This window comes from Schistocerca americana, chromosome 2, assembly GCF_021461395.2.
Source record: "Schistocerca americana isolate TAMUIC-IGC-003095 chromosome 2, iqSchAmer2.1, whole genome shotgun sequence".
Taxonomy (NCBI): domain Eukaryota; kingdom Metazoa; phylum Arthropoda; class Insecta; order Orthoptera; family Acrididae; genus Schistocerca; species Schistocerca americana.
This window is the reverse complement of record NC_060120.1, coordinates 559176213-559192159: the sequence shown is the minus strand read 5'-3', so window position 1 is coordinate 559192159 and position 15947 is coordinate 559176213. Positions and strand designations below refer to the sequence as shown.

At 39.7% G+C, this 15947-nt stretch overlaps 1 protein-coding gene across 1 annotated transcript in view; it reads left to right on the top strand.

Annotated features, from left to right (window-relative positions):
- Positions 1–15947, top strand: part of LOC124594166 — a 130052-nt gene that overhangs the window by 90549 nt on the left and 23556 nt on the right. Inside the window, exon 5 of the mRNA XM_047132521.1 lies at positions 1232–1560. Within this exon, the coding sequence (XP_046988477.1) occupies positions 1232–1559 (328 nt within the window). The 3' untranslated portion in view covers position 1560. The remainder of the gene's footprint in view (positions 1–1231; positions 1561–15947) is intronic.

Genomic DNA, 15947 nt, shown 5'->3' with positions numbered 1-15947 from the left:
CTGCAAAGGACGAGGCAATTCTTTGTGCAGTTGACGATAACCCTAATGTGAGCGTCAGAGAAGTTGCTGCTGTACAAGGTAACATTGACCACGTCACTGTATGGAGAGTGCTACGGGAGAACCAGTTGTTTCCGCACCATGTACAGCATGTTCAGGCACTATCAGCAGCTGATTGGCCTCCACGGGTACACTTCTGTGAATGGTTCATCCAACAATGTGTCAATCCTCATTTCATGGGCCCCATGTTCTTCCACCTACGCTCAATGGAGCACGTTATCATGATTTCATATGGGATACTCTACCTGTGCTGCTAGAACATCTGCCTTTACCAGTATGACACAACATGTAGTTCATGCACGATGGAACTCCTGCACATTTCAGTCGAAGTGTTCGTATGCTTCTCAACAACAGATTCGGTGACCGATGGACTGGTAGAGGTGGACCAATTCCATGGCCTCCACGCTCTCCTGACCTCAATCCTCTTGACTTTCATTTATGGGAGCATTTGAAAGCTCTTGTCTATGGAACCCCGGTACCAAATGTAGAGACTCTTCGTGCTTGTATTGTGGACGGCTGTGATACAATACGCCATTCTCCCGGGCTGCATCAGCGCATCAGGGATTCCATGTGACAGAGGGTGGATGCATGTATCCTCGCTAATGGAGGACATTTTGAACATTTCCTGTAACAAAGTGTTTGAAGTCACGCTGGTACGTTCTATTGCTGTGTGTTTCCATTCCATGATTAATGTGATTTGAAGAGAAGTAATAATATGAGCTCTAACATGGAAAGTAAGCGTTTACGGTCACATGTCCACATTACATATTTTCTTTCTTTGTGTGTGAGGAATGTTTCCTGAAAGTTTTTTGTAACACCCTGTATACAGTATAACAGGTCCACTCAAAAACATGCTAACATATTTCTCAACACTCTTATTATTTACCAGTTTGCCCTCTGGGTAATTTCAATCTGAGAGTAAGGAATTTAAATTTGAGTACACATTTTAAATGTAAATAAATCATTCTTCCATTAGCTCTTTGAAAGTTAACATATTCGTCACATGTACTGAATATTTATGTATATGTAAATACCTCGGTGATATTACGAAGTGCTTGGATTGCAGGTGTATCTAAAAATATTATTTTGTTTGCAAAAGTTAGTTTCCATAATTAGTAAATTAATATTTTTATATGCACTCAATGTCATTGTCAATGTATTGTTACAATAACAGGTTAGGCTATCCTCAACCTGATAACCGTGAGAAGCTGCAAGGGGGTTCAGAAGAGTCTTGCATAGCAATCCTAAACAATTTACACAATGATGGATTACACTGGCATGACTTAGTGTGTGATCACCAGCTTCCATTCATTTGTGAAGACAATGATGAGTTACTACAAATAGCAGGAATACCCAAACCAAGTTCTTCTGAAAGTTACATAGTCAATTTGTTACTGGAGCAAAACCCAGAACACCCTCCTGAAACAGCAGTAATGATCGAAATAGAACAACTTGCCCCAGATTTTTATGAAAACGTTGATGAAGTTGGCCAGGAAATGTAAGGTAAGTTCTTGTGACTATACTTTATAAATTTTATTTAAAGTGGTTTACAAAAGAAGGTAAGCAAGTAAATAAAGACCTTTTTTGAGAGTATCTTGTTACTAACATCTCATTTTGGGTTTCATAATATTAACCACTAAGAATGCTTCAGTTTGTGACAAAAATAAATTATATACTAAGGATAATAGAGTCTCCAATATTGCTGATGATGCTAGCATACTGATCAATGACCAAAGCCACCCACAATGGCCATAGTTAAAATGATAACTGTACTGACATATAAAAATCTATACTACCCAACTGAAAATGACAACAGTGACACGGCCATTAATAGCAACATTTAATATAAAATTTCTTGTCTAATCTTACTGTATAGATCTCAACAGTACATCAATTTGTGCATTTTTGTTAGAAATAGAAACTAAATAGAACATGCTTAAAATACATGAGAAATGGAGACTTTGAAATGTAGAGGATACACATCAAATGTATTTTCCAGAAGCTTAATATGTGCTTATATACCTCCTTGCATTATAGGTTCTTAAAATATAACTTATTTATTCGTTTATAAGGATCTTTCAATGACTCAGTGTTTCCATTACTTGGCCAGTTGTTACCTTCAATCATTAAATTATTTACATCCTGCCAGGACTTCCATTACCATATTTAAAGTACAGTGTTCTGTTGTATGTATAGTGCACCTACATGTGTGAAAGTGTTATCATACATATGTGTGCATCAATTAAGTGACATTACATACTGTTCCCATGAACGATGATTCCATTTTATTGAAGAATAATTATCAGTTATATTTCTGTTTAGAGTATACAAAATTACTGATCGTGTTACTTTATTTTGTGCTGAAGTTTCTGTTCCCTTTATGATTGTGTAGCAAAATCAACTTAACCTAATCACAGGTTCTGCAACATTGTTAGTTACATCACATGAGCAAATGACATCTTTCACTGAAAAATTTTTATTATTGAGATATTTATGTAAATAAGTAACATTCACAGATCATGTACATGTGTTTCTGACATTAAATAAGCATCGTAAGCCAGTCATTTTGATTAAATAAAATGTGGCAAACAGTAATTTAAATGTAACTGTTCATTTAACAGTTAACTTTCAATAATCTATTTGAAAATCAGTAACCTATTTGGATCAAATAAATATTCTCTCACTGAGCAAGTGTGGCAGAGTTTCACAGTTGCTCATGTAGGTGGGTTGATGACACATGGGTGTGATTGAAGTATTACCTCTCATATGGTCTACATGTGAATGTTTCTCGTAAGAGGTTACTTACAAAATTAATTTATGGGAACTTTCATTGTAATAAGAACACTGTCTGTCCAGTCCCTGTGATTTCCAATCATTTCACTAGTTATTTTTAGGGCAAATGTTTCCAAAAGACAGAGCTGCCAAGTAAGTTTCAACATTAAGCTATTAGTGGAAAAAAACCTGCATCTTTGACAAAAAATTGCTGATAATCAGAATACAACTGCATTTTTTTACTAAAACATAAGAAGTCTGTTACATAATAAAGATGAACTTTTCTTATCAATGCAGTAAACTGAAAAATCTATACGTATTTCTACTGATGAGTTTTGTGTTCTAGAATGCTGTTTTAAAGTTGTAGACAGTGAGCAAATTCAAATTTTTTGTGACAAAAAGTTATCTAGAAATAATGGCAAATTATGAGTTTAATTTTATTATTTCTCTGGCTGTGGAAGTATTATCATAGGCATGTTTACAGGAAACTGAGTGTCAGTTAGTAACATTACTCATAATTACAAAGGATTACAATGGTAGGTAACATAACAATATTAGTTAATATTTATAAAGAGCAGTCATAACTTTTTTAATCTAATCAGAGGAGACTAAACTTCAAATTGTGTTACTTTCTTTTACTTTTGTTTTTGTGTTCCCTTTATACTTGTGTAGCAAATGCAAATACTTAATCCCATTCTTTGCTGTAATGATAATTATTAAATGATGTACAGTAAACATCTTCTGTTGAAAAACATTTATTAAACTGATATTTCATTTACTAAGTAATGTTTATGTGTTGTATACAGTTGTTTCTTTCATTAAATGAGTATCATGAGCCACTTGTTTTTGGTGAATTACAGAGGGCAGGCACCAACCATAAGTAAGTTGTGGTGGATGACACACAGTGGGAGCTCGCAGTTAGAGGAGTGGACACCATTTACTACACATGACCCTATCAACAAGGCATTAAGCAATCTATAACATGCGAACACTCTCATGTCAGTCTGTGTAACTTAGACAAATATGTTGAGATGTAGTTATAACCAGATTGGGCACACTCACTGTTACGATGACAATGACGAAACACTATCATGCACTCGTAATACAAGAGAAGGTGGATGAAGTGACCATGGATGAATTTACTCTAAACCCCTCCCCCCCCCCCCCCCCCCCCGGTAAATCATTCTATCCTGTATCAGTCCTGCTCCACCATGCTTTGCAAACAGCAGTCTTATTCTGGCCTCTTCACTGATCTCCTCACCTCATTTCCTATCCTCAACCACCCCTCCAGTGCTCCCCATGAGGTTCACCATGACAGCTGGCACTATATTGCCACAATGCAGGAACCGCCACCCCTGCACCCTTCCACCCGACAAATGGAGAACCATGCAGCCAAGATCAAGGCAATGATCACCACAGCATGTGTGCTCCACACCTCCAGGAGCCTGTGGGTCTCTGCACTACTCCTCGTTCCAAAGAAATATGATTTGTGGCATCTGTGTGGGGACTTTCAGGTACAAAATGCCAGGACAATGCCCAATCATTACCCTGTTCTGCTTTTGCACAACTACAGCACTGACCTGTACAGTGCAACAATCGGTTTTAGCAAAGTGGACCATGCAAAATCACCCTGAGGATGTGGAGAAGATGGCCATTATCAAACCTCTTCGAGAATGTTTTCTTGCTATTTGGGCTCTGAAATGCCATCCAGATGTGATAATGCTTCCTTGGCAACATCTTACACAGCATTTTACAGAGAATGATATCCTGATTTTCTCATACCACACCAAGTAGCACTGCTGCCTTCTCTGGGAGCTGTTCTTTCGCCTCCAGGAGGTGGGAGTCATCAACGTGCAGAAGTGCATTTTCTATGTTCCAGAGATCTGCATCCTATGGCGCAGGATATCATCTGCAGGCTCACTCCCTTGATGAGAAAGTTCAGGCCATGTCCAGGTTCCCACACCCCATGACATACAAGAAACTCTGCACATTCCTCAGGATGGGGAATTTCCTTAGGTGCCACCTGAAGGATGCAGAGAGCAATTAGGGCTGCTCATGAACACACCCTACGGTGATCGCACAAAGGCAACAGGCCCATTCCCTGGATGGCACAAATGTCAGTCAGTTCTGACCAAAAGAATCCCAACCTCTCACAAGCCACACCCTCCCAGCCTAACCTCCATCCAACCACCCCACTTGAAATTGTTACCAATGCCAGCCAATGTGGCATAAGTGTTCAGCAACACATTGAGGGGACTTGGCAGCCTCTGGCATTTTTCTCAACAAAACTGAGAGAGTTTTAACAGCATTGGCTGTGAATGATCAAGAGCTCCTTGCTGTGTGTGAAGTGATTAGGTATTTCTGCCCCTCAGTGGAGGGGCATCATTTCACAGTTTTTGCTGACCACTGCCCACTGACAACAGGTTTCTGTTACAAGGAGGGAATGCAGGTCTCACCCTGCCAATTCTAACACCAGGAATATGCCACCCAGTTTACTATGAATATGCGGTACTTAGCTGGCATCGAAAACATAGCTGCCAATTGCCTTAGCTGATTTTGTTCCCTTACTGCTTCCCTCGACTACACAGCCCTCATCACCACCCAGGCTGTAGACCCTGGGCTGCTGCAATTGTGCAGCAATGACAATAAAGGTGTAGCAATGGCAACCAATACCAGTTGTCCATGAACCTGTCTGGTGTGATGTTAGCACCCTTTGGAGCACATTACCCCCCTATCTTAACCCCAGACTTCTGCAAGGCAGCCTCTAAACCCTTGCATGGCCTGGCCCACCCTGGTATCTCTGCATATGCTGCACTATTTCAGGAGCTGTTTTTTGGCCTGGTATCTAGTATGACAGCGCCAACTGGGTCCCCACCTGTATCCGATGCCAGTCCTCAAAAATGGACAGGCATGTGCATGTCCTCATCACCCTTGCCCCCCCTCCCTAGTGGATCATCACTTCTTGTGCATACACTCGGATGTTGTAGGCCTCCAGCCATCATCCAACAGCCACGAGTATCTCCTAACTGTTATTGACAGATTCGCCTGGGGGCCCAAAGCTGTGCCACTGTCTTATATAAATGCAGCACAGTGGCCGAGGCCTGTATAGAAACGTGGGTCTCACATTTCGGATACCCCACCATGTCACCATGGATCTCGGTTGGCACATTCTGTCTTGTTTATTTCAGACTCTCACAGAAATATGAGGCACACTTGTGTGCTTTATGATGAGCCATCACCTTGCCACCAATGGTATAGTGGAACTGTTTTACAGCTCTTTAAAAGCGCCCCCTACATGCCACTCTGGAACTTCGTCTGCTACTCTGCCTCTAGTCCTCTTAGGTATGCAGATGGCCCTCAAAGCTGATATGGGCACATCTGCCACTGAGCTTTTGTACAGGCTGCTGCTCAGTATCCCAGACACCCTCATCAACCCGCAGTCCCTATGACCTGCATCCTTGCGTTTGTGCAGCTTCAGCTGCACCCAGTGCCCCACAAGTGGCTTGGTTGTGCCAGCCATCTACCGGATCCTCGGTACATGCACACAAGTGATGCTCAGGATAGAAGCCTGCCAGTCACCTCTCTGCCTGCGTACTTGGGCCTGCATCTCATCCTCTCATGTGGTGCTAAGACATACTCTGTGCAGATCTAAGGTGCCACCACAGTCACCATTCATTGCCTGATGTCGGCATACACACTGGACACAAAAGCCTGTGTGCACCGCTGACTACTTTCTTGTTGCAACTGTCTTTATGGTTAAGTCTTTTCATAGGGTTCGAGAGGAGTAAGATTTACAATCAACTTTTTACTTATCTTCTTTTCTCATGCAGTTGGCTCCAGTTCTTTATGTCTATAGGTGTCTGATTCTTAAAGCTGAAATTTTCACATTTTAATATAGTCCAATTGATCTAATTAAATTTGAAGAATGCCTGTATAGAATTTTGGTTTTTTCTATGTTTATTTGTGTCACATTTTACTGTATCACACTGTCTTTTGAATTTTCACATTATCAAAGCCAAAGTTACATTGTTTGTCCAAAATACAAAAACACATCCGATCACATCAGAGGCATGCTTACTAATGTTTCACTCTGCGGTAATAACAATATTCTACAGGGTTTACAATTTTTCTTGACAAATGAATTTGTATTAGTTTATATTTTTATTTTATAAATGAATTCAGAAATAAACATAATAAACAGTACTAGATTGCATAATTAATAATAGAAATTTTAAGTGTGCCAAATATTTCATAATTTCAAAAGTTCTTAAAAAAAAATTAACTGTACATTCAGAGCTAATACATATCAACTGTGACAACAAAAATAAAGTAATTCCTTTTCATAAATTATAGCTTGAAATATAACATTTTGTGTACAAAATCATATGATTGTTTTTTAAAAAAAAACAGTTGAGGTAATATTGACCTGTCCAAAATTCGGAAAATATTTCTGGTATCAACTACTTCTGTTGAGGAAAAGTAATGTTACAGGAGGATGTCCCTTTACAAGCCACTGCTGCAGCCATGCTGGCCCTGCTGACTCTGTGCTGCTGCCTGTCATGCAGACCACATGGTGTGTCATCGACATGGGGACCACGGTGCATGTAGTCGCCACCTCCGCCTATGATGCTGCAGCCGACGTTTACCCCCCCTCCCCCTCTCCCCATTAACTTCCCAATGCCACACGGCTTGGGGCCACAGAACGTGCCATCACCACCTCCGCTGTCGCCAACATCCCGCCTCCCTCACCACTGTCTCCTGCTTGCAGCGGAGAACTGTGTGGTGATACATTACAGTGCAAACACCCTCATCCGCCCAACTGCTTCAACAAATATCAACAACAGACAGCAAGTTGCACAGCACTAGATAAGGTCACAGCCAAAAGTGGACCTAAAAATTGGAGTCCCTCTCTGCCATGAACTTCCTTGCAGCAGCTTGGGGTTTTTCCAAGAAAGACACACGGCAGAAAGTGCTCCCTGACCAGCAGTTCCTGCACCAATGACAGTCGACTCACATCTCCATTTCAACAAGATGTTTCTCTGAGTGTTAATTCCAGAGTGTATTAGACAAATAAACATTTAAGGTCTTGCCATAACAGTGCTCCAAACACGTGTGAGTGAAGTGAAAGCAACTCCGGTAACTCAGTACCACATTCTTTGGCTGAACTATAATGCTGGCATCTGCAAGCCTTACGTGAGCTAGTGGCAGAGTGCTTCATTTACTCCTGAACGTTTTACAATTGATCCTTACACTCCACAAAGTAGCTTCATTTTTGCAGCTTACTATATCCATCTCAGGGAATGCCTTGTATTAGACCCGATGTACTGTAACACTCTTGCCATGCGGATTACCAAAGGAGTGCATGTGTGCACCAGCTTGAGACTGTTCTATCAGTGATAACCAGTCATTTCCTTCTCCACTGCAATGAGAAGATTTAATTGCATTGCCTTGCTGGCATTGTAGTTGTTATAGACTAAAGTTACACATAACTTGTCCTTTTACCCACCTGTTTCCTTTGTGTCTCATGTACATTATGGTATTAGTGTGTAATTATACCGTCAAGCATAGTGCACCATTTCCCTCACCTTTATAGCAAGAGTAATTAATTTTATTGTTTCTGTTAAGTTTAGAGTAAATTCATCTGTAGTCACTTCCACCTGCTCTTGTATTACAAGCGCATGAGAATGTTTGTTGTCACAACAACATTGCATGTGTCCATTCTGTCTATAACTATATGCCAATGTTGTTGTTGTTGTGCTCTTCAGTCCAGAGACTGGTTTGATGCAGCTCTCCATGCTACTCTAACCTGTGCAAGCTTCTTCATCTCTAATTACCTACTACAACCTACATCCTTCTGAATCTGCTTAGTGTATTCATCTCTTGGTCTCCCTCTACGATATTTACCCTCCACGCTGCCCTCCAATATTAAATTGGTGATCCCTTGATGCCTCAGAACATTCCCTACCAACCAATCCCATCTTATAGCCAAGTTGTGCCACAAATTCCTCTTCTCCACAATTATATTCAGTACCTTCTCATTAGTTACATTATCTACCCATCTAATCTTCTGCAATCTTCTGTAGCACCACATTTCGAAATCTTCTATTTTCTTCTTGTCTAAACTATTTATCGTCCATACAAATACTCTCCAAAAAGACTACCTGACACTTCAATCTATACTTGATATTAATAAATTTCTCTTCTTCAGAAACATTCTCCTTGCCATTGCCAGTCTACATTTCATTTCCTCTCTACTTCGACCATCATCAGTTATTTTGCTTCCCAAATAGCAAAACTCATCTACTACTTTAAGTGACTCATTTTCTAATCTAATTCCCTCAGCATCATCTGATTTATTTTGACTACATTCCATTATCCTCGTTTTGCTTTTGTTGATGTTCATCTTATGTCCTCCTTTCAAGACACTGTCCATTCTGTTCAACTGCTCTTCAAATTCAAATGACTCTATGCACTATGGGACTTAACATCTGAGGTCATCAGTCCCCTAGACTTAGAACTACTTAAACCTAACTAACCTAAGGACATCACACACATCCATGCCCGAGGCAGGATTCGAACCTGCAACTGTAGCATCAGCGCGGTTCCAGACTGAAGTGCCTAGAACTGCTCGGCCACAGTGCCTTGCAAACTTCTCTTCCAGGTCCTTTGCTGTCTCTGACAGAATTACAATGTCATCGGCAAACCTCACAGTTTTTATTTCTTCTCCATGGGTTTTAATTCCTACTCCAAATTTTTCTTTTGTTTCCTTTACTGCTTGGTCAAAATGTAGATTGAATAACATCTGGGATAGGCTACAACCCTGTCTCACTCCCTTCCCAACCACTGCTTCCCTTTCACACCCCTCAACTCTTATAATTGCCATCTGGTTTCTGTGCAAATTGTAAATAGCCTTTTGCTCCCTGTATTTGACCCTTGCCACCTTCAGAATTTGAAAGAGTGTATTCTAGTCAACATTGTCAGAAGCTTGATGTGACTGTGCCTTTCATTAATCTATCTTCTAAGATGAGTCATAGGGTCAATATTGCATCACGTGTTCAAACGTTTCTACGGAATCCAAACTGATCCTCCCCAAGTTCAGCTTCTACCAGTTTTTCTATTTGTCTGTAAAGAATTCGTGGTAGTATTTTGCAGCTGTGACTTATTAAACTGATAGTTTGCTAATTTTCGCACCTGTCAACACCAGCTTTCTTTGGGAATGGAATGCCAAAGTATTTGTCTAAATTAGGTAGACTGTCACAACAATGTTCGCAAATTATAGATTTCTTAGTCCCTCCTCTGCAGCATCAATGGTGTTCACATCTCAAACTGTGAACACCCTCTGTGTGTCACTTATCACAACTTATTCGTGGCTTAGTGTCTGCCCTCTCTAAGCCAAGTGCAGGTAGCTCCCTTTAATCATGCATATGCCAAAGGGTATTCTGTTAAATGATATGGACACATTCAAGCTAATATTTAGTTTCACTTTGGTACGCACACATGAATAGTAGTGTCCACAAGGAGAGAAATATTGTTTTTTTTCTGGGACAGTTTAAATTAATACATTATCCTAGGAACTGCTTGATTTGTAAAAAACGGGGTTCCAGTACTGTGGTTTTCCGGGGGCTAGGGGTGGGAGTTGAAATTTAGACTTCTTAAAACGTTATTTTAATGATTTCTGCACATTTTAGAAGTGTGAATATAATATTTATATTGGTAAAAACTAATTTCTGCTGTACCACAACTCAAAATCTGTGGTTCTGATTTTTTTCCTCTCAAATACCAGTATGGAGAGTACCAGTGCATACAAACAGTAATCAAGATCTGAATCTATGTAATACTACCACACTTAGGTAACAAAAGTATATTGTGTCAGAAATACTTTTGCTTGGTGTAGTGCACAACTTGGTGTGACATGGATTCAATAAGTCGTTGGAAGTCCCATGCAGAAATATTGAGCCGTGTTGTCTCTATAGCCATCCATTACTGAAAAGTATTGTCAGTGCTGCGTGTTGTGTATGAACTGGCCTCTTGATTATATCCCATATCTATTTGATGGGATTCATGTTAGGCGATCTGGGTTGCCAAATCATTGTCTCCAACTGTCCAAAATGTTTTTCAAACCAGTCATTAACAATTGTGGCCCAGTGACATGACATCATTGCTTGACAATATGAAACCCATGTATGGCTGCAAATGGTCTCTTTAAGTAGCTGAACATAACCATTTACAGCCAGTGATTGGTGCAGTTGAACCAGAGGACCTATTCCATTCCATGTAAGCAGCCTACTCCATTACTGAGCCACCATCAGCTTGCACAGTGCCTCATTGAAAAGTTGGGTCCATGGCTTCAGGGGTCTGTGCCTCAATTGAACCCTACCATCAGCTCTTACCAACTGAAATTAGGACTCATCCAACCAGACCAAAGTTTTCCTGTCATCAAGAGTCAAACTGATATGGTTACAAGCCCAGGAGATGTGCTGCATGTGATATTGTGCTTTTAGAGGAGGCACTAGCATCAGTCGTCTGCTGCCATAGGCCATTAATGCCAAATTTCGCTGTACTGTCCTAACACGTATGTTTGTAGTATGCCCCACATTGATTTCAGCAGTTATTTCATGAAGTGTTGCTTGTCTGTTAGCACTGGCAATTGAAGACAAATGCCGCTGCTCTCGGTTGTTAATTGAGAGCTGGTGGCCACCGTGTTGTCCGTAGTGAGAGATAATGCCTGAAATTTGGTATTCTTGGCACACTTTACACTATGGATTTCAGAATATTGAATTCCCTAACAATTTCCAAAATATAATGACCTATGCGTTTAACTCCAACTACCATTCCACATTCAAAGTCTGTTAATCCCTATCATGTGGCGATAATCATGTCAGAAACCTCTTCACATGAAGCACCTGAGGGCAAAGGACAGCTCGACCAGTGCACTGCCCTTTTATATCTTGTGTATGTGATATTACCACCATCTGTGTATGTGTGTATTGCTGTCCCAAGACTTTTGTGACCAAAATGCACAAGGGTTACCCAGAAAGTAATGCACCGCATCATTTTTCTTCAACAATTCTTTATCGAACATAATGAGAATTACACACACAAAAGAATGGTGTTTTATCTACAAACCCTATTGTTCCACATAATCTCAATCCTTTTCTATGGCCTTCCTCCAGTGGTAAACTAGGGCGTGTATGCCCTGTTGGTACCAATCTTTGTCCTGGTGGTGGAGCCAGTGCTTCACCGTGTGAATCACCTCCTCATCATTCTCAAAATGTCTTCCACAAATGGCATCCTTTAATGGCCCAAGCAAGTGGAAGTGCGAGGGGACTAGGTCAGGGCTGTCAGGTTTGACAGCCATGGACGGTCTCCCCAACTGCTGCAAATCGTGGAGCTCTGTTGAACTGCATTCTGATGACCTTACCCTACATGCCCAGTGACTAACTGAACTTCTGTCAACAGCAGATGTTCCATAGACTCATCACAAGCATTTGTGAATATTTCCCACAGTTTCTTTCTCTGCAGTGAGAAATTCAGTGACAGCAAGTTGCTTGTGAAGTATTTTGCTTACAGACACCATTTTGAAATAGTCCTGCAGCTACACCATCTGTCAGAGGTGACAGAAACTTGGTGCGCTCATTCAGGAGACTTCAGATAATACATACATAATGTTTTGCATTTGTAGCATTGTTTTTGGCTAAGAAAAAAAATGTGGTGCATTACTTTCTTCCAATAAGGGAACTGTCCCATAGTTTCATGCTGCAGACCCAGTTCTGCTTTTGCTACCACCAGCCCCGGATCTATGATATTTCTGAACTGGGGAAAAACTTGACAGTGGCACCGCCTTCCCCCCTCCCCCTCCTTCCCCTTGAGGATTTCAGATATGACATCAAAAATTTAAAAAAAATTATTTTTCAAAAATGTGTTCGTTTTGTACTGCAGATCTTTCTGAAGAGTTTGATATGTAAAACATATATGTTCAAAGGAATGTAAGACGTGTTATTTGATCTTAAGTGTGTCGAAGTGCAGTGCCACACCTCTTCACACAGCATTCTTCTATCGCATGTCACTGTATTTCACTCTGTGGAATTCAATGTATATTTTGTAATGGAAGCCATCAAACCTACATTCAGGACAGTGGAAGTTAAAATGTCCTGTGGTGCATCTCCTGCTCCCAGTCGGCCAGTTTGACATCTAACCCCCTTTAAAAAAACTCACAATTAATAGTAGATAGGATTATTTGTGACTGGGAGAATAAGAACTCTTCAGGAAATTTGCACTCTTTGCCTATTAGCTAATAATTCTTTTTTGTGTGACATAAAATTAAATATGGGGAACATTATACCAGTAAAGACAAGAGACAAGCAAGACAGTACACATTTCTTCAACCCTTAGGTCCCAGCATTCTTTCCTCTCTAATCTTGCTACAGCTTTGCACAGCATGCTTTCCTTTTCAAATCAATGTTCATTAAACATTTTGCTACATGAGAACTCAAATTTTCATTGTCTAGTACTGAAAAAGTCGTTAATACAAATAGTACACAAGATGGGTGTGGTTTATCAATTTGACTACGTCTATTTTGTCACTATCTTGTAGATAAAATGTAATAGGCCTCTCCCATATTGCAGCAATTGTAATATACACCAAATACACAAGACAATTTTGGCATAAATTGTCATTTTTATGTACATTTACATAAATAACCCAACAAAATATAATTCACTAAGTACTAATATCAAATGCCTATAAGGCCTGCTACAAGCAAAAAGTTTTATGTTAGGAAATAGTTTGACATTTCATTCATACACTCCAGTTTCTCAAGCTTGAGACTGAAAAGTAGTAATAAGAAATTTTTATATAAATTTGTAATTGTCATATTCTTCCATATAATTCGTGTGATGGCCCCATTTCTTCTGCTTGCTCAGTCTAACAAACAAACTTGTCATAACTAATTCTGTAACTATTTTTGCCATTGTTAAAACTTATTCTCCAGTTAACTTTGTTAACTCTGTTAGGATCAGTGGTACAGTTATCCCATATTTATTCTCTGGTTAGGCATTGTTACGTGTTCATACAATGTATTTTCTGCACTATTCTGAGAACAGAACTTAAGCAGCTGCTAACCAGGAACTGTACAACTGGTCCTTCATAGTTTAGTGATCTGGCAAAAATTTTCTGTCAAAATTCCATTTTTTTTTTATACACCGAGAAGATAATATGTAGTATTTTTACCTGTTATTCCTGTTTGTCATTTATTTCCATTCTGGCAGTCTCAGTCTATGGATTTCACTACTAATTATAACAAAGGTGATTGTTATTCACTCATTCAGATTTATTCAGCTCAGCTCTTATAGCCCCATCCTCTTTTGTCTGTGGGAAAGTTTTTTATTTCTAGATGTGATAGGGATTCCTCATTATGCACACATTCAAAAATCAACATATGATTCTTTCAGAAAACAACTTACAATGTGTTCAGAAATATTTAGAAACCAACTGGAATGTTTTTCAGAATCATATGAATAATCGACAGACCAACTTGCACTGGATGCTAGGTGCTTTGTGAAACGAGGTGTTTTTCTCTTCTTCAAGAATATGAATCTGGTGCCACCTGAAATAGCTGCCTGGGGCAAATAATCCAATTTGTCAGTGAGTGAAGGTATACGTCCTGAAATATGCAGTAGTAATTACAATTTACAAAAATTGAGATAAGTTAATGATCTTTGATGATAAGCCTTCCTTCATTCTCAATTATTTTTTGTAATGGTAGCTTATAGCAGAATATTGAACCACCTTTTTGATAGTAACATTTCAACAACACTTCAGTTTGACATCTATAAAGGCTTCTTTGCTGAGAAAGCAATAAACAATGTCACAAACTCAGTTCTAGTGAAGCTAAACAAGTAAAGTTATCTGTTAGTATTTTCTGCACCCTAGCCGAGAACTTTTTATTGTGCAAACTGTACAATTCTACTAGGTAAACTGAAATATTATGGCATTAAAGACATTCCGCTTGGAAGGATGGAGTCATATTTTAATGATAGCAAACAGAGGGTTACAGTAAAAGATGATCCAACAGCGACACAAAAAGCTACATGTCTTCAGTGAGCCAAGCAACACAGAAACTGTACAGTAGCTGACTGTCATCACGCAATCACAATTTTGCTTCTGTTTAAATGATACAAGACAATGAATGCACTGACAGCCAAATCGGGCATTTAACCAGCAGTTTGTGGGGGGTTTAGTTCATGCTGGAAGTGGTTACATGTATTTTGGGGGACGTTTTTCATGGCATAACTTGAACTGATTTCTGTGAACATGAATAAAGATGTTTATTTCAACATCCTTGGTGACCAAATATTGCCCTTCCTTCTTCATCTGCATGTTGACAATGTTGTGGACACTTCTGAATTAAATGATGACCACAGTAATATCCACAGGACTGCTCATATGTGTTGCTTGTTTACTGTTCAGATGCCTTCTCCCACCTCAACTGGTCTGCTAAATTGCCTGATCTTAATGTCATACAAAATATCTGGCACTAGTGGGAAAAGCAGGTGAAATGTAAGAGTCAGCGTCATAGGACTGCTCACATGTGTTGCTTGTTTATTGTTCAGATGCCTTCTCCCACATCAACTGGTCTGCTAAATTGCCTTTCTTAATGTCATACAAAATATCTGGCACTAGTGGGAAAAGCAGGTGAAATGTAAGAGTCAGCGTCATCATAATTTGATAGCTCTGTGGGATTCAGTCATCAATAAATGACTGGATATGGGATGGCTTACCTGAAGAAACTTGTGGACTTTCTTTCTTAGTTACTTGAGGCCATTATAAAGCTAGAGGCACTGTTACAGGGTGTTAGCTTGATGTCTCCTGGGGTTGACTAATTTTTTACCTGGTGTCCTTATTAGCATCAGTGTTGAACGGATTTGATTCCTACAAGAAAAGTTCCATAAATGATGAATGTTAAGCTAAGTTTGCATAGGGTTATTAATTCACTAACCTAATGAGACTTTAAGATATTCCCTGCCAATTATCTATAAACTATCTGTACTTGTGTGTTTTCCCATTCATTATTGAGGTGCAGTGGTTAAGGAGCTGTTGAATGCAATTCATTAACTGG